Genomic DNA, 26,903 nt, shown 5'->3' on the forward strand with positions numbered 1-26,903 from the left:
TTCATTTCAACCAGACATAAAAGCCTAGTCACAAATTTAATTGGATCAGAAGTCATCTTAATACAAATTAACATAACAGTCTTTGAATATAGGATTTGAGGGTTGACTCTTCTGCATGAATTCTATTGTTTATTGAATGATACCCATTCTATTGGTTCTGTTAAATGAAAAAAAAAAAAACCTGTAGATACTTCAGATTCTACAGCTCAATTAAAATTAGTATTCCAGCAGGTGTTAATGAATACCTCTGTTACACTTGCTCTCTAAATGAAAACAAAAAAAAAAAAAAAAAAAACAGCTGCTTTGAAAATGGGATTTTTGTACTTATTATAAATCCTTTTCTTGGAGCCCATTGAGGAATAAAGGTTTTCATATTGAACATGAACTCTGGCCAAATTTCTTTAGTTGGCAGTATAACCCTTAGTTGAGGAATACAAAATGTTGTGCCTCTCAATGGACAACAAAGAAAATGGGATTTCTGTACTAATTGTAAATCCCTTTCCTGGACTCCAACCAAGGGACACAATGGGGGTTATTTACAAAAGGCAAATCCACTTTGCACTACAAGTACAAACTACAAGTGCAAAGTGCACTTGAAATTGCACTGAAAGCGCAGTCACTGTAAAGCTGAGGGGTAGATCTGAAATGAGGGGAAGCTCTGCTGATTTTATTATCCAATCATGTGCAAGCTAAAATGCTGTTTTCCTTGCACATGTCCCACTCAGATCTACAGCGACTGCACTTCCAAGTGCACTTTCAGTGCAATATCAAGTGCACTTTGGATTTGCCTTTTCGTAAATAACCCCCAATATTTCATATCCATGAAACATGGATTATACTGCCTGGAGATTAACTGTTGGAGATTGCCAACAGTTTATGAATATGCAAGGCTGTTTTCTTCAATGGATCATAAATACAATTTTAACATCATTCTAAACTAAATAGAAATACAATACCCCATTACAGAGCAGATTTACCTTAAACACATTTATCCGTTTGTAAGCAACAATGCCCTTCCCCAGCAGCCCTTGAAAGCATCTAACATTCTTGTTCCACGATTTCTGCTGTGCCTCCAACTCAGCACCACACAGTCTATCCCTTGAAATCATTACTACTGGGTCTGGCTCCTTCTGCAACAGGTGAGCAAGCAGCTTTCAAGGGCTAGAAATGGGAATTAGGGCATTTAATCAGACAAAGTACCGATGAGTTGCAATAGAGTTACCATTTTCAGCACTGACAGGTGTATGAGCCCTGCTCCTTGAAATACAATATCCCTTAGCTAATAGTCAGGAAAGCCTTAATACTTTGCGTTTTAAAATAAATACAGATTAGACCGTACTTATTTTAGCTTTTACCCTATATGTTTTTATATACAGAGAAGGTTTTGTTTTAAATAAGTGTTCTAGACTTTTCAAGTTGCAAGCACTATAAAAAGATTCAGTGTATGAAAGAATAAATTGTCCGTTCAGTCGTCATAAATCTGTTCAGTCTTCCTAAATCAGTCCCACAGAGTCCATGGCATTTTCTAAAAAGAAAAATATTTAGAGAAGCTTTTCTGTTCATCTTAAGAGAATTTCCCAGCTTGTGGAGGGGGTCCCAAGAATCCTCCAGCCTGTTTTGTAGCTGCTCGGGATGGCGCAAGGCCCAGCATTTTCTGAATGTTCTGAAAGAAAACAAAAAAGTTTTTATATTTTCTGCTTCAAAATGGCATATCAAAATCCACATCAAGGGTATTTATACACACCTGAAAGTAAATCACTAACGGGCTGCAGAGGTGAATAATAAGGGAGATGAGAATATATATATATATATATATATATATATATATATATATATATATATATATATATATATATATATATATATATATATATTTATTTATTACACACACACACAGCAAAAAAAGTATGTGAACCCTTTTGGAATGCTATGGATTTCTGCACAAATTGGTAATAAAATATGATCTGATCTTCATCTAAGTCACAACAATAGACAATCACAGTCTTCATAAACGAATAACACACAAAGAATTAAACGTTAGCATGTTTTTATTGAACACTCCATGTAAACATTCACAGTACAGGTGGAAAATGTATCTGAACCCCTAGACTAAGGAGATCTCCAAGAATTAATTGGAGTGAGGTGTCAGCCAACTGGAGTCCAATCAATGAGATGAGATTGGAGGTGTTGGTTACAGCTGCCCTGCCCTATAAAAACACACCAGTTCTGGGTTTGCTTTTCACAAGAAGCATTGCCTGATGTGAATGATGCCTCACACAAAAGAGCTCTCAGAAGACCTACGATTAAGAATTGTTGACTTGCATAAAGCTGGAAAGGGTTATAAAAGTATCTCCAAAAGCCTTGCTGTTCATCAGTCCAAATTGTCTATAAATGGAGAAAGTTCAGCACTGCTGTTACTCTCCCTAGGAGTGGGTGTCCTGTAAAGATGACTGCAAGAGTACAGCGCAGACTGCTCAATGAGGTGAAGACTACTAGTGTCAGCTAAAGACTCACAAAAGTCTCTGGCATATGCCAACATCCCTGTTAACAAATCTACGATACGTAAAACACTAAACAAGAATGGATTTCATGGGAGGATACCACAGAGGAATCCACTGCTGTCCATAAAAAACATTGCTGCACATTTACAGTTTGCACAAGAGCACCTGGATGTTGCACAGCAGTACTGGCAAAATATTCTGTGGACAGATGAAACCAAAGTTGAGTTGTTTGGAAGAAACACACAACACTATGTGTGGAGAGAAAGGCACAGCACACCAACATCAAAACCTCATCCCAAATGTGAAGTATGGTGGTGGAGGCATCGTGGTTTGGGGCTGCTTTGCTGCGTCAGGGCCTGGACAGATTGTTATCATCGAAGGAAAAAATGAATGCCCAAGTTTATTAAGACATTTTGCAGGAGAACTTAAGGCCATCTGTCCACCAGCTGAAGCTCAACAGAAGATGTGTGTTGCAACAGGAAAACGACCCAAAGCATAGAAATACATCAGCAAAATGGCTTAAACGGAAGAAAATATGCCTTCTGGAGTGGCCCAGTCAGAGTCCTGACCTCAACCCGATTGAGATGCTGCGGCATGACCTCAAGAAAGTGATTCACACCAGACATCCCAAGAATATTGCTGAACTGAAACAGTTCTGTTAAGAGGAATGGTTTAAAAATTACTCCTGACCATTGTGCACATCTGATCTGTAACTACAGGAAACGTTTGGTTGAAGTTATTGCTGCTAACCAGTTATTAAATACAAGGGTTCACATACTTTTTCCACCCACCCTGTGAATGTTTACATGGTGTGTTCAATAAAAACATGGTAACATTTAATTCTGTGTGTGTTATTAGTTTAAGCAGACTGCGATTGTCTATTGTTGTGACTTAGATGAAGATCAGATCACATTTTATGACCAATTTGTGCAAAAATCCATATCACTCCAAAAGGGTTCACATTCTTTTTTTTTGCAAACGCGTGCATGCGCGCGCGTGTGCGTGCATCTCCGAAATTTCGGCCATCCTGTGTTTTTGCCATTCAGCCGAAAGACGAAAAGGTGCCAATAATGGAAACAGAAAGGGGATGGAGTCCGCCCTGGATGCTGCACATTGTCATTGGGAGTGACATTTGTCCTCCCCTCCCTCCTACAGAGCTGTGATCTCCCCATGTCACGGGGGGGGGATTGTCCAGGTGGCCGCAGTAACAATGTCCCGCCTCCTGTGACAGACGGCACACTGATCCAATGCCGCTAAAATTCTGGGAGGGGCTATGGACCGGTCGGCAATTGGTTTTGTGCGGATGGGGCCACCTACACATCGGCGCCATGTGCATGTGCCAGCCGTTCGAAGTCTGCGATTTTGCGGCGTCGTTACAGCTGTACGCATTTTACCATCTGGGTGACCTATAGGAGTGCTTGTGCACCTTCCTGTCATCCACACGATGTTGGGAGCGGAGCCTCTTGAGCCCTTCCTGGATTTAACTTTTTGCTCACCTTCTTTATTTCCACTCATGCCAGTCTCTGGTGTTTCTTTACCACATTTCCCCATAGTCCTTTGTCCATGCCATTCATGGCTCTAGTCATATATATAATTGTCCATGTTATTACTCTTGTATTTTACCTATTACTCCAGATTATCTGACATACACCTTTATGTTTACAGTCAATACTTACCATGGACATAGTGAGACCAATAGGGATACACATTTTCCATCCATGCCATGCTTTCCCTCCAATCTGTCCTGTGTGGGGTTTCTTCTGGCTCTGCCTCCTCAGCTCCCTGGCGATACACTTGCTGCCACTGTCAGGAGGCTTCACATACGTTGGCTCGGCTATGTGTAGTGGCGAGTATGGGGCCTCAATTTATTAGGCCCCTCTTAAAATACCAAGTATCATGCCATATACCAAACTGTATCCACCTTTAGGTACAATTCATACACATCTACCCCCGAAGAGCGAGCTGGGACTCACGAAACATGTCGGGTACACCTGATGTTTGTATGTTATGCGATTGTTCATACACAAATGTACTATTACTACCAATTTTATTCAACCCAGTTATATGTACCTTGTACTAAGTGGCTTTCTTTTATGACAATAATGTTTGTAATACTTTTACTCAATAAAAACCATATACTGTACTTACTCTTGTTACTTTTATTGGCCTAGCGGTGCTCACCTCATCTAAAGTCCCAGGGCGAAATTTTCTCTCTTTTTTTTTGCATATTACAGGGATGGAGGCGTGTTACTGGTGACAACAGACCTTACCTTGTTTTTATATTAACTAGGTAAAGGGCGAGGCCACACGGTGATGTCCCCTGGTGGCCCCATCCCCTTGGGACATCACCAACCTCTGCATGCTGGGTTGGTGATGGCATGATCTGGCCAGTAAAGCTAGGTACACACCATTTGTTTTGGGTTTTTTCACCCAACCTAAGCGCAGTAGATGCGGGAATTCCCCCCCCCCCCCCCCCCCCCATGCTATTGTATTCTGACGCTGGGGACTCTCCTCTTTATACACTGATCTGTGGCTGAAGACTACTGATCAAAGAAGGTTTTCCAGCAAGACCATTAAACAGGAGCCAATCTAACAACCAGCCTCTGTCCAACTGGGAGAACCACACAGATCAAAATTTGGTCAGTTCCTGCTGAACCAGCAAAATTTCCATCTCTGCATACCTGGCAGCTTCAGCAGCTAGAGGGTGAGACAAATGATCAGCTTTTATGTAAAACCTTTATCCCAAAAGAAATAAAAACTTGCTGCAACTGCCTAGAAGTGTTAGCTGGCATTTGGCTCAAACTGACAATGTTGCTGTCCAAAAGGTGTCGCTGTTTCTCCTTCATCCAGAGTGCAGGCACTCTAAAAACAGGAGATGTGTTACTGGCCAGATCACCTGGTGAAAATAAAGGAAACAAACCTTAAAGAAAAAAAACAAATGCAGCTCACCACATATAATGATTGGTAAGCTGCAATATATTACATTTTTGGTTTTAGGTTCAAAGGATAATAAATGCACCTTTTTTGCAGGTAAAAAATAAATGTGCATTTACAATCTTTTAGGAGCCTGGAAAGCATTGAACTAGCAATCAGCAGATTGCTGATGCCATGCAGGTCTCCTGCGGACTAGCATTGTGAGCGTTCTGCCCTGTATATCATACAGGCAGGCAGTTTCAAATTGACAGAAAGACTCAATGAACTAGCACAGCGCTCAACAGCACCATGGTAGTTCATTGACAACTACTAGCCAACAGGCGCAAAGGACATCAGGACTTGTAGTTCATTTACACAAAGCTGTATGAATAAATGACGCTGCGCCTGAGTGAAGACCTGCATGGCTAGTACGGGAGCTTCTCCCTGTACTGCTGCCACAAGGAGAGGAGGGAACGGGGAGTGGTTGCAGCAGTGGGAACATGTTATATGTTCCTAAAAATGGGTGGAACATGTTCCCAAAGTTGAACTTGGAGCAGTTGTGCATGGCAAGTCATCAGCTTCTAGCATTCAAAGATTACATGAACAAGCAGACGATAATAGCTGACTGGATATGGTGTATAGCTGCTCCAGAATTAGTAAACTTTTCCCCATGTCTGTTAGTTGCTTCATGTTGCTTTGCATATGAAATACTAAATCGGCACACCTCATTTCTTGTGGACATATGCTACTAACTGGCTATAATCCTACTATGAGACTCCCATTTACAGTTCTTTCTACGTGATTTAGTTAAATTTTACCCCCCCAAGATCTGCAAGATTATACTGGTAATGTCCACTCCATGTGTAGGCGGCACAATGGTTTAGTGGGTAGAACTCTCGCCTAGCAGTAACTACCTGCCTGGAGTTTGCATGTTCTCCCTGTGCCTGCATAGGTTTCCTCCGGGAACTCCGATTTCCTCACACCCTCCAAAGACATGCAGGTAGGTTAAATGGCTTCTGTCCAAAATTGACCCTAGTATATGAATGGGGACCTTGGATTGTGGGCTCCTTGAGGGTAGGGACTGATGTGAGTGTGCAATTTACAGGGATAGAGACAATTGTAGACACTCACTCAGGTTGAAGTGTATGGACTGGTGTCTTTATTTAACCTTACTATGCATACTTATCTTGTAGATCAAGCCAGAGCATTGAATAGGTACAAAGTATCTGAACTGTAAACAAAACACGTGGCAAGAAATGACACCCTTCTGAAAAACTTGGCTGACCACCTTGCTGTTATTGGCCTCCAGACTTCCTAGGTCAATGACACCATGCACAAAATTAAGTCATATAACTACATACTCCTCTCTGGTCATGACTGTATATCAAAAGCTGTTGCATCACAATTGCAAATCAACTAATATTTTCAGAAGGTCAGCAATGGCACATTGCATATTTGCCCATTCAAAAAGGGAAAATAAAAAAATAAACAAAAAAAGGACGCTGTAAACATTTTAAAATGGTCAACGCAAACTTACATACTACACCAGTTTGCCTGTTCTCTAGCTGACTTACTGATGAGTTGAAAATCAATTATGGCTATTAGGTAATAATAAAGTATACACACATTAAATATAATATAATTATTTTTTTATATATTACACATATACACACACACATACCCGATACCAGTTTATTAAGACCGAGTACAAGTACCAATACCGATACTTTTTACTGACTGTTCATTTGGAATAGGAAGGAGCCGACAAATTTACTGGCTCCTTCCGCTGCTCTCCATCCTGAAAGATTGACACAGGGCGGCAGGAGTGGAGGACCAGAGCGGAAGACACGGAGGAGCCTGAAAGAGGACACAGAGGGGGACTGGAGGAGTATACAGGAACAGTCAGGGGGGCGATTGGTGCGACGGTGGGGTGGTATGGGGGGAGTTACAAGCAACGATCCCCCCTGTATAAATTTCAATAAAGCAGCTGGAAGCCACGGAGGGGAGAGGAGGAGGAGAAGCAGCTGTCAGCTACTTTATTGAAATCTATTCAGGGTGGAATCGGTGCTTGTAACTCCCCCCACCGGCGCAACGATCACCTCCTGACTGTCCAGGTATCGGATAAAGCATGGGAGCATTTGCCCAGGCAAATACTCGGTATCGGCAACCCTAATAATTATAATAGATGATGATAGATAGTGTAAATATATATATCTCTCTCTCTATCTCAATTTTCTATATCATTTATATAGATATATCTCATTTGTGCTACACAAATAGTTCACGATTAAATACCTTAAAATCAGTAACACATTTACAATCATTAGTGCAGCATGGGAAGAGCAGAGTGAATTAGATGGTCATTTAGAACAGTTTTATACTTACTTGACGGATGGACATAGTACAAAGTATGTACAGAAATATAAATGAACAATCTGTATAATCTTCCCCCAGCAAATTTCTGTGAGACAGTCCTTGAATATAGGAAAGAGGGACAAAGGGCAACTTTGCTACAACCCGTCCATCAAAACTGGAGAGAGAAAAAAAACGTAAATATTAAAATGGTCAGCTTTGTATGCATTACCATCTAGAAGGCATGCACTTTTTTTCCACAAATGAAATGTCCTTAGATCGTACTTTCCAAATGTTTTCACATAAACATGCATGCTTGAAATGCCGGAATGGGCATGTTTATGTAAACGTATGGCCAGACAGTGTAGACATTCTGCACTGGAGCCTACGGTATACACCTGCAGAAGAAATGCAATGCCTACCAGCACATGCTGGACAGACATGAAGCTCCCAGTCTAGGGGTATATAGTATAGGAAAAGCAAAAGGAGGCTGTTCGCTTTAAACAGCAGGAAGAGTTTTATCCTGTAAGAATATTAGATCAATATAAAAAAAATGAATATGGTTATTAATAGTAATATAAAACATGTAACTTCATAATATACATTACTATAAAAATATGACTATATTAATTACTGTTACACAAGATAAAAAAACAACAAAATAAATAAAACACAAACAAAAACGATGATAATCTTGCTTAGATCATCGGCTTAAAGAGGCTGTAAATACTGCATGACCATAGACAGGACTTGTCCATGAAAAATGTCCGATTTTGGAAACAGCGCAACTATGTGGGGCTCTTCCCACACACCTGCGTCATTCGTTTACAGGAATCTGAATGAAAATGGAAAAAAAAAATAAAAAAATAAAAAATAAAAAAATAAAACACACGGCAGGCGGACTTGAAGTTTTAATTGAACTGTGGGAGGGCAGAACAGTACATTTGTAGTTCATTCACATTGCATGCAGCTCTGAAAAGGACAGCCTGTATATGCAACAGAGCTGAAAGCACTGTGTGCAGGAGCACGACATTGTACCCGTGATCTGCTAATCATGGGTGTCATACATTGCAGGTTCCTGTAATAGAAAATAAAAAAATGCACATTTGTTTACTTGCAAAAAGATGGGCATTTTTTTTTATGAAAGTTGAATTTAGCCTTCAAAAGGATAGGTTCACCTTTAGAAATATGTTACACCATTTTTCCAAGTCACCAGTCTCCTTCACCCCCAGAGTCCCTCTTGTGACAGATAGCAGGGATCCCCTCTCTCACAGTGCCTGTCACTTATAAAATTGGCACAACTGTGCAGGGCTCTGCCTGCACAGCCGCATCATTCATTCACAGCAATCTGTGAATAAATGAACTACAAGACCCATCTACTGCCATGACAGGTGGACTTGTAGTTCTGAATTGACTACGAGTGCTCATCAACACACTTGTAGTCCATTGAGACTTCCTGCAGCTCAGTAACTGACAGCCTATACAGAGGTACTGGAATAGAGCTGTAGGAAGTGTCTGCAGGAGCCCGACATTGCCCTCGTCATCCACTGACACACACACACACACACACACACACACACACACACACAATCTCACAAAAATGAGTACACCCCTTACATTTTTGTAAATATTTCATTATATCTTCATGTGACAACATTGAAGAAATGACACTTTGCTACAATGTAAAGTAGTGAGTGTACAGCTTGTATAACAGTGTAAATTTGCTGTCCCCCTCAAAAGAACTCACACAGCAATTAATGTCTAAACCTCTGGTAACAAAAGTGAGTACACCCCTAAGTGAAAGTGTCCAAATTGGGCCCAAAGGGTCAATATTTTGTGGCCACCATTTTCCAGCACTGCCCTATCCCTCTTGAGCATGGAGTTCACCAGAGCTTCACAGGTTGCCACTTGAGCCCTTTTCCACTCCTCCATGGCGACATCACGGAGCTCATGGATGCTCGAGACCTTGCGCTCCACCACCTTCGGTTTGAAGATGCCCCACAGATGCTCAACAGGGTTTAGGTCTGGAGACATGCTTGGCCGGTCCATCACCTTTACCCTCAGCTTCTTTAGAAAGGCAGTGGTTGTCTTGGAGGTGTGTTTGTGTCGTTATGTTGCAATATTGGCCTGCGGCCTAGTCCCCGAAGGGAGGTCATCATGCTCTGCTTCCGTATCTCACAGTACATGTTGCCATTCATGGTCCCCTCAATGAACTGTAGCGCTCTAGTGCTGGCAGCACTCATGCAACCCTACACCATGACACTCCCACCACTACGCTTGACTGTAGACAAGACAAACTTGTCTTTGTATTTTTCACCTGGTTGCCACCACAAACACTTGACACCATCTGAATCCAATAAGTTTATCTTGGTCTCAATCAGACCACAGGACATGGTTCCAGTAATCCATGTCCTTGGTCTGCTTGTCTTCAGCAAACTGTTTGAAGGCTTTCTTGTGCATCATCTTTAGAAGAGGCTTCCTTCTGGGATGACAGCCATGCAAAGCAATTTGATGCAGTGTGAGGCATATGGTCTGGGCACTGACAGGTTGACCCCCCATCCCTTCAACCTCTGCAGCAATGCTGGCAGCACTCACATCTATTTCCCAAAGACAACCTCTGATTACGCTTTGGTCAGTCATGGCAATAATGGTTCTAAATATAACCAGTCTGTTAAACTGTATGGTTATACCATAAGTTACGCTGTTATACAAGATGTACACTCACTACTTTACATTGTAGCAAAGTATCATTTCTTCAGTGTTGTTGCATGAAAATATATAAAATATTTACAAGAATGTGAGGAGTGTAATCACAAATATATATTATATATATATATATATAAACACTAGGTGTTTTGATATGCATTTTTTTCAGAAAAACCTCTGCTTATCCATGTATAAAAGATGAGATAACTTACATTGAGTTGAACATTCCCATCAAAGCTGTGAAACAAAATCCAATGGCAAACATGGACTTCATGCGCACCTATTAACAGACATAAATGTTAGAAACCTTTTATCTGCAATATGGCAAATGTCATGTTACACACACAAAAAAAAAAATTATATATATATATATATATCTCTCTATCTCTATCATGGCTGGGCGATTCCTCCCCCCCCCCCCCCCCCCCAAAAAAAAAAATCTGCGATTTTTTTATAAAAAAAATGTGATTTACGGTTCAAATTTTTCTTTTTTTTATTATATTAAAGTGCATCAACAAAATTGAAAAGGCAAACCCTTTCTCTAACTGAAAAGAGATTGAGCAAGTAAAGCGACACATTAATACACATACTACAGGAGAGGGTCAGAGAGTGCAGACATACTGCACAAGATTAGCAGAGACTGCATTGTATTGCCCATCAGAAGAGGAAACCTTTCAGGCAGTTGGTTGTCAGAAAGATTATTATTTTTTTTTTACGGTGGGTGCAAACACCTTGTGCAGCCAGTCCATGAACAATTGCCTTGTGACCCAAGATTTCGCATTGGCCCTCCATATGACAGGCAGTCTGGCCTTGTCCACATTCTGTTCCCTGAATGCAGAGGGGTCTGGGAATGGTACACCAGTAATGGCTTAACCTTCAGATTGACCCTTTTGCTGTGTGCAAACGCTAGCACCAATCTGTCCTTCATGGGCTTGTGCCCCAGCAGTGCCTCCTGCGCGATATAGGTTCTGTTCGGCATTTTTTTTCTAGAAGAGCCCTGTTTCATCACAGTTGGTATTCGAGGCCAGATCAGTCACACGAATACCACGGTCATCCTTTTCTATAATTTTCTTCTTCAGCTCAATGGTTATTTTCTTTACAACCTTATTCTTAGAATTCCTGCTCTGCACATTCTTGTCACCTTTATTACCGCTCTGCACTTTTTTTTTTTATCACCATGCTTGCACTGCACATTCTTGTCACGTTCATTACTGCTCTGCACCTTCTTACCACCATGCTAGCTCTTAATTTTCTTTGGAGCCGCACTGGATGTCCGGTATAGTACAGTATGTGCTAAAAAGCACACAACTGTAAAAGCAAGTGTGCACAGGGATATGTACAGTACTAAAAAGCATCAAAATACTGTGTCTTACAACATTACTCTTCTCTGTGATCCACCTACAGGAAATCGCAACCATGTATCAGAGCAGGAAAAATAGCTGCAGCTCGTGTTCATAAACCGGAGCGGAGTTCGCATTTCGAAGCAATGTTTTCGGAACTTTTCTGTTCGTGAACCGAGTTGTTCGTGAACAGAAGCGTTTGTGAACCGAGGTACCAGCAGTGTTCAAACTCTAATCAAGAAGTGTAAAATGAAGGGTTCTGTTGAAACCAAACCACGGTCAGGAAGACCAACTAGAATTTCAGCCACAACTGCCAGGAAAATAGATTGGGATGCAAAACAAAACCCACAAATAACTTCAGGTGAAATACAGGACTGTTTTAGGAGGCACTTGGAGAAAGATGGGCTACATGGTCGAGTCCCCAGAAGAAAGCCAACAATAAGCATATGCCACTAAGTATCCCGCTCACAATATGCCAAACAACACAGAGACAAGCCTCAAACCTTCTGGCACAAAGTCATCTGGAATGATTAGACCAAAATTGAGCCTTTTGGCAACAACCATAAACGTGACATTTGGAGAGGAGTCAACAAAGCCTATGATGAAAGGTATACCAATTCCTACTGTGAAACACAGAGGTGAATCGCTGATGTTTTGGGGATGTGTGAGCTACAAATGCACAGAAAACATGGTCAAAATTGATGGCAAGATGAATGCAATATGTTATCAAAAAATACTGTTGGAACATTTGCATTCATCAGCCAGGAAGCTACACCTGGGACGTACTTGGACATTCCAACATGACAATGAGCCAAAACACAAGGCCGAGTCAACCTGTCATTGGCTACGCCAGAATAAAGTGAAGGTTCTGGAGTGGCCATCTCAGTCTCCTGACCTCAATATCATTGAGCCACTCTGGGGAGATCTCAAAACGTGCAGTTCATGCAAGACAGCCCAAGAATTTACAAGAAATGGAGGCTTTTTGCCAAGAGGAATGCAGCTGTTTCACACAAGACCAAGATGGTATGGGAACAGGACGTAGAACCCAAAGATGACACTGACTGGAACAAGATTTGAGGGACCAAGACAGCATCTCCCAAGCTGTCCGATAGACAACTGTGTATAGTACACAAAGCCTACCCGACGCCAATGAGAATGGCAAAGCTCCAGCACACACAAGATCTGATGGGTCAGCCCTGCATAAGCGACACAGGCTTGATTTACAATCTCATATGGAGCTACCCTCATGTTCAGATGTATTGGAATGCAGGTTAATCCGTTTACTCCATGATAATATGGGATCCCATGTGGTGCTGGACCCTGAGTTATGTATTTTGGGGCTACTACTAGACGTAAAGCTGGACAAGTATCACACAATATTCATTTTTGAAACATTATTTCTAGCACGTAAAGTGATAGCTCAGAGATGGATGCAGAATGTGCCCCCCACGCTACAGTTATGGGGGAGAAAAAAAAAAAACAGTTAAAGGACACCATGCCATTCAAGAAACTGATCTACGCACACAGTATCTACACAAAAATATTTCCAGATCTGGGACAGATGGTTGGAGGATGGGAAAACCCGTGTATAATTGTTTCATACCCAGTGCAATGTTCCCCTGCACCTATGGCACACAGTTTATAGGTTGGATTAAATTGCCAACTGATTCACTGCACCTGCGAATATGTGTATGCACACCCTATAACATTTTTGCATATTTAAGTTCACTGTCATAATATGTAACTGACCTTCTATGGCTATATGTACCCAAATGGCTTGTAAAATGTGCTTCATATCAATAAAATAGTTTTTTTCCAGGTGAAAAAAAATAAAAATAAAAAAAAACACAAGAAGAATGGGTAGCTTTACCATCTGAGAAGATAAAGAGCCTTATCCACAAAAAACACAAAAGACTTGTGACATGTGTCATTGATATTAAAGGAGGCAATACACAGTACTAAGAACTGAGGTATGTAAACTTTTGATCAGGGTAATTTGGGTAGTTCCCGTTTTCATAATGATTTAAAAAGAGTAAACGCAGTTGATAACAAAACGGCTTCAGCCAATGTGTTATTCATATTCTCTGAAAAATGGCCAAGAAATCAAATTCTACCAGGGTATGTAAACTACTGTATACAATACACACACAATAGTTTGTAGGCACTATGACTTGTGACTATAAAACATGTAGCAGAATATGTTTTTGACAACATTTTTGTAGAGATTTTTTTTGGGATTGGATATGCTTTGTAGTAAAAAAATATTGTTTTTTCCCCCCAAAATGTTGTCTTTGTTTATATCACAAAAATTTAAAAACCCAGTGGTGAATAAATACCATTAAAAGAAAGCTCTATTTGGGGGGAATATTTGTGTGGGTACAGCATTGCATGACTGTGCAATTACCAGCTAAAGTAGGGAAATGCTGAAAGCAAAAAATGGCCTGGTCATAAAGGGGGTACAAACTGCTATACTTCATTGGGTTACAATAATACTTACCATAGATAGATCACGGTTATTATTTTTTAACTTCTCCTCCTGACGTTCTGTAAAAATGACAAACACATTTCTGTCACCAAGATTTATATGAAAAAGGTCTGGTTAATCGATGCTTCAACAAGCTGGAAAAAAAAAAAAAAAAAACCCAAACAGACAGGGTGGAGCCTCGGCACTGTTTCACACAGGCAACAGTACAGAAACTATTACACAAACCTCATAAATATCCTTTTTCTTAATTTAGCAAATATTTTACATAGTCTACTGCATTGGGGGAATTTTTCTTATGAAAGAAATAATGACTAAAAATCTAGACAGCAGGATTCATTATGCCAGATGCCATGGTGCTGATTTACAAATGGCAAAAGGGTTGTTCACTTTGCAAGGGAATTTTCACTTAGCTTAGGGAATGACGTGAAAAGCTACTTCACAAAATTATAATCAATCATGTGTAAGGAACATGAAAAGGAAAAAATAAAAATAAATAAAAAAAAGCTAAGCTAAGGGAAAAGGAAAATTCCTCTGCAAAGTGAACAGTTTATTTCCCTTTAGTATATCAAACCCCATGTCTCTAGCCTAAAAACACTGGTAAATTAACCAACTTTTAGGAATTTTAAAACCGCAATAAAAAATAAGCATAATAAAGAATCTGTGGAATTTACTTTTTCAGCAACAAACAATTCTGGTAGAAAAAAAAAATAGATAAATAATAATTTTAAATCAAAGTAGATCTAGCATCAGCTATATTTTTCTCATGTTAAGTATATGCATACCAAGTAATGTAGAACACTTATTACCCCTTACACCAGGGGTCTCAAACTGGCGGCCCTCCAGCTGTTGCAAAACTACAAGTCCCATCATGCCTCTGGATGTCATGCTTGTAACTGTCAGCCTTGCAATGCCTCATGGGACTTGTGGTTTAGCAACAGCTGGAGGGCCGCCAGTTTGAGACCCCCTGCCTTACATCGATCACAGTGCTCCTAAAAATACTTTAATTTGCTTTTCTTTCTTTGTTTAGGTATTACTTGAGGTCAGCATCCACGTCAATTGTGAAGTGGTCTTAAAAATTATACAATTGTGGAATTCAGGGCTGTGTTCACAAGTCCGCTGTGCTGCTGCCAGCTTTCACCATGTGACTTGCTACCGACTTAGGCCCTGTATATATACACGATCAGAATAGCATACAAAAAAATACCGCCTTTGACGTAATGGTATGATCGTTAGTACACATCTTTCGACCAAAATTTTCCAAAGAAACACATACGAAAATTTTTCTCCTACAATACCAGATTATACGATTTTCATCGAATCAGTAAAGCTTTAGTCCAAAAACACAATACAAATAGATTACATAGTTACATAGTTGGTAAGGTTGAATAAAGACCCCAGTCCATCCAGTTCAACCTGAGTGAGTGCCCACAATTGTCCCTATCCCTGTACATTACACACTCACATCGGTCCCTACCCTCAAGGAGCCCACGATCCAAGGTCCCCATTCATATACTAGGGCCACAGACGCCAATTAACCTACCTGCATGTCTTTGGAGTGTGGGAGGAAACCGGAGTACCCGGAGGAAACCCACGCAGACACAGGGAGAACATGCAAACTCCAGGCAGGTAGTGTCGTGGTTGGGATTTGAACCAGCGACCCTTCTTACTGCTAGGCGAGCGTGCTAACCACTACACCACTGTGCCGCTCCACATCACTTCCAAATTTTTTTTCCCGTCATACAAGAATTTTCGTCCTTTCGTAACCTATTAATTTTCGATGAGATTAGCATGCAAAAATAAAGAAAGAAAAATGGACGATAATTCGTACAATAATCTCATTGTGTGTACTAGGCTTAACAATGTTGCAGGCTGAACGCTGGAGATAGTTGCTTAAGGAAATGCTTCCCCATCAGCAACCAACTGATGACATTATTTTAGCCTAGGCAAAGCCACCTGACAGGAGTTTAGGGATGGTTTGTGAATTATAAACCTTTTTGTTTTTATATACAAATTACTGTATAGACTGACACTGAATTTTTCATGAGCACAATGAAAACCTGCGAGGCAAAAGTTGTATATACAGCCAGTCAATCAAAGTCTACAAAACATTAAATAGTTTTCAGATACAAGGTCTCAAAAATAGCAGTGTTTATTGATTTTTCATAAACACAGCATGAAAACAGTTATGCAGGAACTATACAATAGTTTCCTGAAAATTGTGTATTAATGGGCATTATACCACAAAGTGGTAAAGTACCTCTAACTAGCTGTTATCAGAGGAGCAAAATAAAAACATTTTATTCATCCTGTGTAAATTCTGCAATAAAGTATGTGGAATTCTGCTCGCAGATACTTGATAGTGCAGGCACAATCTGACTCCCATCAATGCAGTAAATCTTCAAGTGCTGTATGGCTCTCCAAGGGTTTGCTATAGTTGATTATGCCAATAGAGCAGGGGTGCCCAACCTTTTGAAGAGCGGGGGCCACTTAAGCGACTTGGTAACCGGTCATGGGTCACAATGAGCAGAGCAGTCGGATGGCAGGTCCACGAAGAGTGGACACGGACACAGCCCACTCTACTCTATGGGTCCTCCGAACCCCCCTAACGCAAGGGGATTGAATCCCTTCTGTTTTTTTTTTTTTAGCAAATCAGATTGGAGGTAGGCGGGTGTAAAAGGACACAAATCTGTTTACATCTGCCGTTTCATAGAGGTGAATGGAGGGTTCAATTGAGTTGGACCGATTGTGTGAAAGGGGCCTTTCACACTAATGCAGCGCAGTGCACCCGTCTTTCCTGTGGGTTAGCTACACTTTGCCCTAGACTTCTATTATATCCTGCAGGTGTGGTGCAGGTAACCTGAAGGTGCACTGTACCTGCGGATCAGTTTGAAAGCAGCCCAGTAACCACTGCGCAAATATGCCCATATATACACTGCAATTTTAGTAATAAACTGACCTTTAATAACAGTCTTTCATTCAGGTATCGCCTGCTGTTGCATTTGGCATCACTCCGCCTGTGGCAAGAGACGGCACTATACAGGAAGCATCAGCTTATACAGCTCTGCTCCACAGCTGCTTGCTTTGCCGGCTTCATTAACAACACAGATGCTCTGGGATGGAGGGTCTGCAACCCATGATCTGGGCTTGCCAATCTGCCATCCCACAGGAGCAGGTCGTGGACCACATCAGAGGGCTCCACGGGCCACATGTGGCCCCCGAGCCACTGGTTGGGCAACCCTGCAATAGAGCAATTAGTCAATTTAAAAAAAGGGAGTGGAGATGTTGCTGGTAGAGCTGTAGCAATCAAAATATATTGGAAGTTATTTACTAGAACTGCATAGTGCAAAATCTAGTGCAGCTCTGCATGGAAACCAATCAGCTTTCCGGTTTAATTGTCAAAGCTTAAAAGGATAACTACCTTTGGGAACATGTTCTCACTGCTGCAGCAGCTGCTCCCTGACACGACGCCTCTAGTGACAGCGAGCTGAGGGATCTTTTCTCCTAAACCCCCCTCCAGCTCACTGTCACAATTTGAGTTCTGTGAATGGGAGAACTACAACTACCGACAGCCTTTGTGGCTGTCAGCTTGTAGTTCTTAATGAACTACTAGGGTGCCGTTGAGTGCTCTAAGCAATTCATTGATGCTTCCTGTAAATGCCTGCTTGTATCGGAAGTACGAGTAGACAACTTACGCTGACAGGCTGCAAGAGCCTGAGATAGCACCCACCCCACAAAGATGTGCATTTATTCATTTTTTTATAAAAAGTGAACTTATCCTTTAACCACTTCAGCCCCGGATCATTTGGCTGGCAAAAGACCAGAGCACTTTTTGAGATTCGGCACTGCGTTGCTTTAACTGACATTTGCGTGGTCGTGCAACATGGCTCCCAAACAAAATTGACGCCTTTTTTTCCCCACAAATAGAGCTTTCTTTAGGTGGCATTTGATCACCTCTGCGGTTTTTATTTTTTGCGCTAGAAACAAAAAAAAAAAAAAAGAAGAAGAGCGACAATTTTGCAGAGAACGCATTCTTTTTTTACTTTTTGCTATATTAAATATCCCCCCAAAAATATATATAAAAAAGGCATTTTTTTCCTCAGTTTAGGCCGATACGTATTCTTCTACATATTTTTGGTAAAAAAAAAAAAAAAAAAAAAAAAAAAAAAATCGCAATAACCGTTGATTGGTTTGCGCAAAAGTTATAGCACCTACAATATAGGGGATAGTTTTATGGCATGTTTATTAATATTTTTTACTAGTAATGGCAGCGATCATCATTTATGGTGACTGTGACATTATGGCGGACAGATCGGACACTTTTGCCGCTATTTTGGGACCATTTACATTTATACAGCGATCAGTACAAAAATGCATTGATTACTGTGTAAAATGTAACTGCCAGTGAAGGGGTTAACCACTAGGGGGAGCTGTGGGGTTACGTGTGTCCTAGGGAGTGATTCCAACTGTAGGGGGGCTGAGCTACGTGTGACACAACACTGATCACTGCTCTCGATTATAGGGAGCTGTGATCAGTGTCTTGTTATTAGGCAGAACGGGGAATTGCTTGTTTACATCAGCATTGACAATCGTGGGTATTCCCGAAGACATCAAGTTCGCAGGACCCACGATCACACTCGCCTCTGCAAGCCGCTTTTCAAAGGGCAAAGTACAGGTACGTTAATATGCCTGTATGTGCCCTTCTACTGACGTATATCTTGGCATGAGCCGGTCAGCAAGCGGTTAATTAACCGAGCTGAAGTTAGAAGCTGATTGGCTACCATGCAGAGCTGCACCAGATTCTGAGTGCTCCTGTTTTAGTAAATCTCCCCCATTATTTCTACTTTATAGTCCATTAAACTACTCAAATATTGCAATGTTAGCCATTTAAGTAATCGTAGGGGTCCATTTATAAATTCTGCTGTGGAAAAAAAAAAAAAAAAAAAAAGAAGTGTTGCATTACAAGTAAATGAGAGCTTAAACCCCACCCCCCCAGTACCAAACGCAAAGTAACACACACAATTGTATTTTCCGCGGGGAATTGTGTGATGACAGACTATGTTTGTACACTCCGTCAGACAATTGTCAGACTTTCCACCGACAAATGTTGGATGGCAGGATTAGAAATTTTCCGTCACACAAAAGTCAAAAGTACAAACACGCATGCTCGGAATCAATGCTCATCAAACACAACATTAGCAGAAGGGGCCCAAAGGGTGGTGCTCAAGAGCTGAAATTCCACGTAGTACATCACTACATTCATGTTTGTTGGCCGACAATTGTGTACCGTTCATATGCAAGACAAGTTTGTGGAACACGCCCTTTAGCCAAAAGTCTGGCGCTTTGTCTGCGGAAAACCCGATCGCGTGTATGAGGCTTTAGTGTGGAAGTACAGGCAAAACCTATCCAATACTAAACCTGTTCTCTGCCACATTCTAATCTGTAAAGCAAAACATTTTTTTTATAAAAAGCGCTATACTTTCCGATTCTGGAGCCGATCCAGTCCGGTCCCAGCATCAATGACGGCTTCAGTGTAGAGGCAGGTGCAGGAGAGGTAGCCGACAACGGAAGCCCCATAGTAATTCTATGGGTGGTGTCACTTCCCAGCTGTTGGTCGGTCCTCACCTACAAGCAGCTTCTGTCACAGAAAAGCGGACTGGATCGACTGCAGAATAGGCAAGTACAGCGATTTGTGCTTTACAGGGTTAGATAGATTAGGTTTAGAATGTGGCAGAGAGCAGATTTAGAGTTAGTTTTTTCCTGGAGTTCAGTAAAGAAATCAATAGCAAAATCTGAACAAGTTTCATACAAGCCACTAGAAGATATAATTACCTATTTTTTTCTTTTGTGTGCGTCCAGCAGATTCTGTTATAGCTTCCTTTTTCTTTTCCACTAAAAAATACATAAATAAATGAAAACAGAAAACCAAGTGTTGCCCCAAATTGTATCATAACCATCATTCAGCACAGTTTTAGTGTCACAATATCTCTTGTACAGTATAATTTTTAAAAAGAAGCATTAACAAAATATATAATTCAGGGCAAAATGAAGATGAGATAAGAGGAGACAGAAAGTTTGCGTAGATGGACGATTAGCGTCAATCCATTTCTAGTTTGGTTTTCCACAAACTAGAGGTGCACCGAAATTTCGGCCGCCAAAAATTATCAGCCAAAAATGTTTTTTCTTCATTTGGCCAAATGAAAAAAACAGCGGATACCGAAAGGGGCATGGAGTATCATCCTGGCACACACAGTCCTCCACTCCCTCCTCCTCCCCTCGCCGCAATCTCCGTGTTTTACGGAGCTGAATTGCCCGGCCGCAGTAACAATTAGGGATGAGCTCAGGCGTGTTTGCATGGAACACGTGAGACATTACCCGATCTCTGCAGCCACACATCGGGGCAATGTCTCGCTGCCTGTGATTAGCACAGCGCTGAGCCGACATCCTGGCAGGCTCTGCACGTGGGCTGTGCGAACACGCCTGAGCTCATCCCTAGTAACAATATCCCGCCTCCTGTGATAGACGACACTGATCCAATGGTGGGACATTGAATCAGCGTGACGTGACACATGGGCAATTCAAATCCAGCTCCATGACACAGGGAGATCGCTGTTGATGCGGGTACAGGCAGGCTGCATATGATGGCCACTGGTAAAGCTGCTAGGCACAGGCAAGCTGCATATTATGCGCACTGGTGAGGCTGCTGGGCACAGGCAAGCTGCATATGACGAGCACTGGTGAGGATGCTGGGCACTGGCAGGCTGAATATGACAGGCACTGGTGAGGATGCTGGGCACTGGCAGGCTGAATATGACAGGCACTGGTGAGGATGCTGGGCACTGGCAGGCTGAATATGACAGGCACTGGTGAGGATGCTGGGCACTGGCAGGCTGAATATGACAGGCACTGGTGAGGATGCTGGGCACTGGCAGGCTGAATATGACAGGCACTGGTGAGGATGCTGGGCACTGGCAGGCTGAATATGACAGGCACTGGTGAGGATGCTGGGCACTGGCAGGCTGAATATGACAGGCACTGGTGAGGATGCTGGGCACTGGCAGGCTGAATATGACAGGCACTGGTGAGGATGCTGGGCACTGGCAGGCTGAATATGACAGGCACTGGTGAGGATGCTGGGCACTGGCAGGCTGAATATGACAGGCACTGGTGAGGATGCTGGGCACTGGCAGGCTGAATATGACAGGCACTGGTGAGGATGCTGGGCACTGGCAGGCTGAATATGACAGGCACTGGTGAGGATGCTGGGCACTGGCAGGCTGAATATGACAGGCACTGGTGAGGATGCTGGGCACTGGCAGGCTGAATATGACAGGCACTGGTGAGGATGCTGGGCACTGGCAGGCTGAATATGACAGGCACTGGTGAGGATGCTGGGCACTGGCAGGCTGAATATGACAGGCACTGGTGAGGATGCTGGGCACTGGCAGGCTGAATATGACGGGCACTGGTGAGGATGCTGGGCACTGGCAGGCTGAATATGACGGGCACTGGTGAGGATGCTGGGCACTGGCAGGCTGAATATGACAGGCACTGGTGAGGATGCTGGGCACTGGCAGGCTGAATATGACAGGCACTGGTGAGGATGCTGGGCACTGGCAGGCTGAATATGACAGGCACTGGTGAGGATGCTGGGCACTGGCAGGCTGAATATGACGGGCACTGGTGGGGCTGATGGGCATAGGCAGGCTGCATATGATGGGTACTGGTGAGGCTGCTGGGCACAGGCGAGGCTGCATTGATCTCTTGTATCATGTCTGCTAGAGGTGCACCGAATGGAAATTTTGCTAATACTATTAGCAGCATGTTTATATTCAAGTAAGAGATTGCAGACATGATACAAGAGATGGTGAGAGACTGTAGATTGCATTTCTCTTGACCTTTCTTGCACTAAAGGTGCCAATAATAAATTCATATTAATTTAATCTGACGATATTAAAGAGTTGAATATAATACATGTCTTGGGTCCTCATTGATAAATTGATAGCAGCGGGAGCCATTGGCTTCCGCTGCTGTCAATCAAATCCAGTGACAGTAGCCAGGGGCAGGGCTGAGTCCTGCTGTCTGAGGATAGACGCAGCAGCGGGACTCGCGAGCGCATCCACACAGGCGCCCCCAGGGAAATCGTTTCTCCGTGGGGGCACCCTATGAAGAGGAGCAGCCAGGAGCGCCACTGTGGCACCCCAGAAGAGGAGGATCAGCTCCGCTCTGTGCAAAACCCTTGCACATAGCAGGTAAGTATCACATTTGTTTAAAAAAAAAAAAAAAAAAAAAAAAAAAACACCTTTACAATCAATTTGAAGCCCAACGCCAGTGAATGCAAAAACACCTCTCTACGTTCCAAGTTGTGGGCACTCTCTCGCCATCCTCATGTACAATATAGGACTATTGTCCTTGCATTGTATTTGGAGATGTCAGCGTGCAATCGCTGGCCAGAGTGTCCTAGAGAAGAGGGTTCAAGGTACTGATCATACTGATGGAGGAAGCCTGCCCAAGCAAAGAATAAGGGAAGTATTACAATTTCTCCTTAGGAACAGATAAGAAACCACCCCAATAAGAACACACACGTCTTTAGAAGAGTGTGGGAGGGGTTAAAACTCCTGACAATTATTAATGAACTACTCTGACCCATAGGCAACATCACCCTCCATTTCTTGTACAGATGTCAGAGACAGAAAAGGAAAATCCCCTAAATGGGATCACAGAAAAAAAAAAAAAACATAAGATGAGATTCATTTCAACTTTTCCCAGCACTATGCAAAAGTAAAGCAAAAAAAAAAGAAGAAAAGGAGGAGGTGGCTGAAGCCTTCAAGAACTTACATTTTTTACTTTGCTTCTCAACTTCAGCTTTTAATCTCTTGTACTTGTCCGTTCTGTATACTAACACCCATGTTATACCTAGAAGTCAAACAAATAAAACAAAAGCGGATAAAGGAAACAATATACTGTAGACAGAGACACACAAATCTGAACTGTGTAATTAGACAGACCACCACAGAGCCCACACCAGTGAAATCAGCATATGGGGGGGAGGGCAGGACTCCAGTACAGGGGGTGAAGGACAGGCCAGCTGCACTGAGACATCAACTTAAGTTCTCCCACTGCAGACATGAGGGCCCGTTCCCACGAACAAGCCCTGAATGTGGTTCTAGATTTTTTATTTTTACCTTAACCCTCATGGTGTTTCACTTTCATGCATTCTATGCAGTAGGTGAAAAACCTTCTGTAGTGCTGCAGCCCTCCCAGTTTTACTTACCTGACACAGATCTTTCTCTGTCCGGGAACAAGCACACCATCTGTAGCTAGTGTCCTGATTGGATAGCAGCACAGCCATTGGCTCCCGCTGCTGTCAATCAAATCCGAGTCCTGCATTCTGTGTGAATGGATACAGATGCACGGGTGTCCACCAAGGAGAGAGCTTTTCCAACGTGGACCCTTGATGCGGAGAGGAGCCACCAGCTCCGCCGGGGTACCCCAGAAGAGGAAACTAACTGCACAGTGAAAGCAAGTATGACATGTTTGTTGTTAAAAAAAAAAAAAAAAAAAAAAAAAAAACAGTGTTTACAACCCCTTTAAAGGTCATGTGAAGTGAACAGCCTCAGATGATGCACAGAGATGAAACAAATCCTCCTACATAGGCTTTACATATATACCTGCATTCTTCCCCTTTCTACACCCTTTGAAAAGTGCAGATCATGTTAAAAATAGTTCTTCGTTATTCAGCAGTAAATAGGTGTGGGTGGAGACAATGGACTTGCACTGTGGGAGAGCTGATTGGAGGAAAGGGACCTCCACCACCACTCCTCCTCCTCCTACACAAAGGCAAGGAACATGCAGAGCTGTATTCTGAATAGACAGGCCTCCTGCTTATCTCCCTCCCCGACACATATTTTCAGCTCATGTTATCTCATGTGTGGAGGAATGAAGCACCAGAGATAGAAAGGTCACTTAGAGCTTTGGAGAGAAATAATTAAACATTCCAGATATCTTCTGTTAAAAAAAAAAATATTCCAGATATATGTGCTTAGTTCAAATTTCATGAATGGATTTTACAACCACTTAAAGGACCGGAAGGATTTACCCCCTTACCTGCTTGCCGACCAGCCGCCATCATTATACAGAGGCAGGTTGACTCTCCTGCGTAGCTGTAAGGTGGCTTACGCGATAGCGGGCGGCTCCTGCCCGCTACGGGCGTATGGCCGCCGGTGACTCACGATCGCCTATTACAGGGGCGGAACAGAGAACTGCCTTTGTAAACAAGGCGATTCCCCCTTCTGACAGGTGACATGACGGGGATCTACTGTTCCCAGCGATCGGGAATTTTTAAATTTTTTTACTAGTGATGGTGGTGATCAGCGATTTTTTTTAATGGGACTGTGGCATTGCGGCGACATATCAGACACTTTTTGAGAGCAGCTATAAAAATGCACTGTAACTGTATAAATGACACTGGCAGGGAAGGGGGTTAACACTAGGGGTGATCAAGGAGAGAGAGAGGGAGAGAGGGAGAGAGGGAGAGAGGGAGAGAGGGAGAGAGGGAGAGAGGGAGAGAGGGAGAGAGGGAGAGAGGGAGAGAGGGAGAGAGGGAGAGAGGGAGAGAGGGAGAGAGGGAGAGAGGGAGAGAGGGAGAGAGAGAGAGAGAGAGAGAGAGAGAGAGAGAGAGAGAGAGAGAGAGAATCTTTGCTGTGGGGAAAGACCACGCTATATTAAGATTCCTCTCAGTGATCTCTCTCCACACCCCTGTCAGAGTGGGAATCTGTTTACATTGACAGATCGCTGTTCTGGGTCTCTGTGGAGCAATCGCAGGTGGCCACTGGTCACACGCATCGGCGCAGCGTGTGTGCCAACTGTATCTATTGCATGAACCGAAGTACAGCTACGACGATTTGCGCAATAGAGCCAACCTGCCACAGTATAATGACGGTGGTTGGTCAGCAAGTGGTTAATCTAATCCATGCATTAAGGTAAAAAATTCCCCCTCACCTCCCTATATACTTTATCAATCCAGGACTATGCCAGTCTGTAGCAGCCACAGTCTCTGTTGGCTCCCGCTGCCATCAATCTTGTGAGCACAGAGCAGGGGGGGGGGGGGGGGGTTGGGGGTTGGGGCTGAGCCCCACTGTGTGCGACTATGGACGTACACCGCCTGGATTGGGAGCAAGCCTTCAGGCGTGCCCCCACAGCAAGTGGCTTGCTAAGAAGCGGCGGTTCGGGGGCCACTCTGTACAAGCGGGTAAGTACAGAATTTGTTACGTTCAATAAAAAAAAGCTTTACAATCACTTTAAAATTGGCCATGAAGTGTTAGAACTTTAGCAGGTTCCTGAGGAACTGGCCAAAATCTGCTCAGTGGGTAGCCCTGTTGGGTCCCTTTTGACCAAAATTCCTAATTTGAAAAATTGAAGGACACAGGTGGAAAATGATCAGCAGATGCATCAGCTGCCGTTCGGGTATTCTGACAGCTGGCGAGGCCTGGCATTAAGCAGGGATAAGCTCAGATCCTAGTCCAAACCTGCCTGAGACATCCCAGTCACCTCACACAGTTAATAAGAAGCGGCTCAGGTATTCCCAGCCATTTTACGATTTTATTTAGTGACAGGAGCTCTGATCGCTGCTCAAAATGCTTTAAAAAATAAAATAAAGTGCATCCAATGCCATGCTTTGAAGCAAGTGTAAACAAGCCCTTGGAGTTTTCTACAAGCTGCACAGAACATTCTGATGGTGTGTGACCTAAAGTGTCACCAAAGCCGAGAGAGAGAGTGTCACACATGGACGGCGCTCTATGAATGAGGAATGAATGATAAATCACATGAGTTCTGATAGAAGTCCCATGTCCATCCCCTGTCATCGCTTCCTCCCCTGTTCTCTCACCATCCCCGCAAACACTCACCCTCGGCGAGCAGCGCTGTGCACACAGAGATGAAGACGATGAGCACCGTGTCTGCAAACATCGTACTCATGTTCTCAAATCTCCTTCCCTCAACGCCAATCCAGTCCACCACCGAGCACCGGAAGCCAGTCAGCACTACGGTCTTGACGTCACCACGCCGAGCGGAAGTCTGGCAGAGTGCCCCCGAAGTGGGAGGAGCCTCCTGTACCTCATAGAAGGAGGACGTGGTTCCGTTTCTTGTACATCTCAGGAAGTTATTCTCCTTGGGTATTATGTTCCAACTTTCCCAAACAGAAATAACAAATGGAAACTTGTCATTAAAAAGACATGGAGGCTCTCACTGCTCTTAAAAATAAAAGTTGTCAGTTTGTTATCCCATTCAGTGTGTTAATCATTACAGTAAAACTAAAGGTGAAACTTGAAATAAGAGGAAACCCCTTCAAATGAATCACTTCAGCCTCAGGTAAGGTGACCAGATTTTTAAAATTAAATCCGGGGACATTTTTTTTTTACTAGTAATGGCAGCAATCAGCGACTCATAGCGGGACTGCGATATTGCGGTGGACAAATCCGACACTAAGTGACACTTTGTGGAAACCAGTGACACTAATACAGTGATCAGTGCTAAAAATATGTACTGTCACTGTACTAATGACAGTGGCTGGGAAGGGGAAAACATTTAGGGCAATCATTGGGTTAAATG

At 42.8% G+C, this 26,903-nt stretch overlaps 1 protein-coding gene across 1 annotated transcript; it reads right to left on the reverse strand.

Moving 5' to 3' along the window:
* TMCO1 (transmembrane and coiled-coil domains 1) lies at positions 1-26,367 on the reverse strand. The gene is made up of 7 exons (XM_077452631.1): positions 26,201-26,367; positions 23,133-23,210; positions 20,127-20,186; positions 14,310-14,356; positions 10,685-10,752; positions 7,800-7,944; positions 1-1,663 (listed from the first exon to the last, which is right to left on the reverse strand). The coding sequence occupies exons 1-7, from the start codon at positions 26,268-26,270 to the stop codon at positions 1,565-1,567; spliced, it is 567 nt and encodes a 188-aa protein (XP_077308757.1). The 5' UTR covers positions 26,271-26,367; the 3' UTR covers positions 1-1,564.
* Between the last annotated feature and the right edge of the window lie 536 nt (positions 26,368-26,903).

Source organism: Lithobates pipiens, unplaced genomic scaffold, assembly GCF_037356315.1.
Source record: "Lithobates pipiens isolate NorthernLeopardFrog02 unplaced genomic scaffold, aLitPip1_a1.2 Scaffold_23, whole genome shotgun sequence".
Lineage (NCBI taxonomy): Eukaryota > Metazoa > Chordata > Amphibia > Anura > Ranidae > Lithobates > Lithobates pipiens.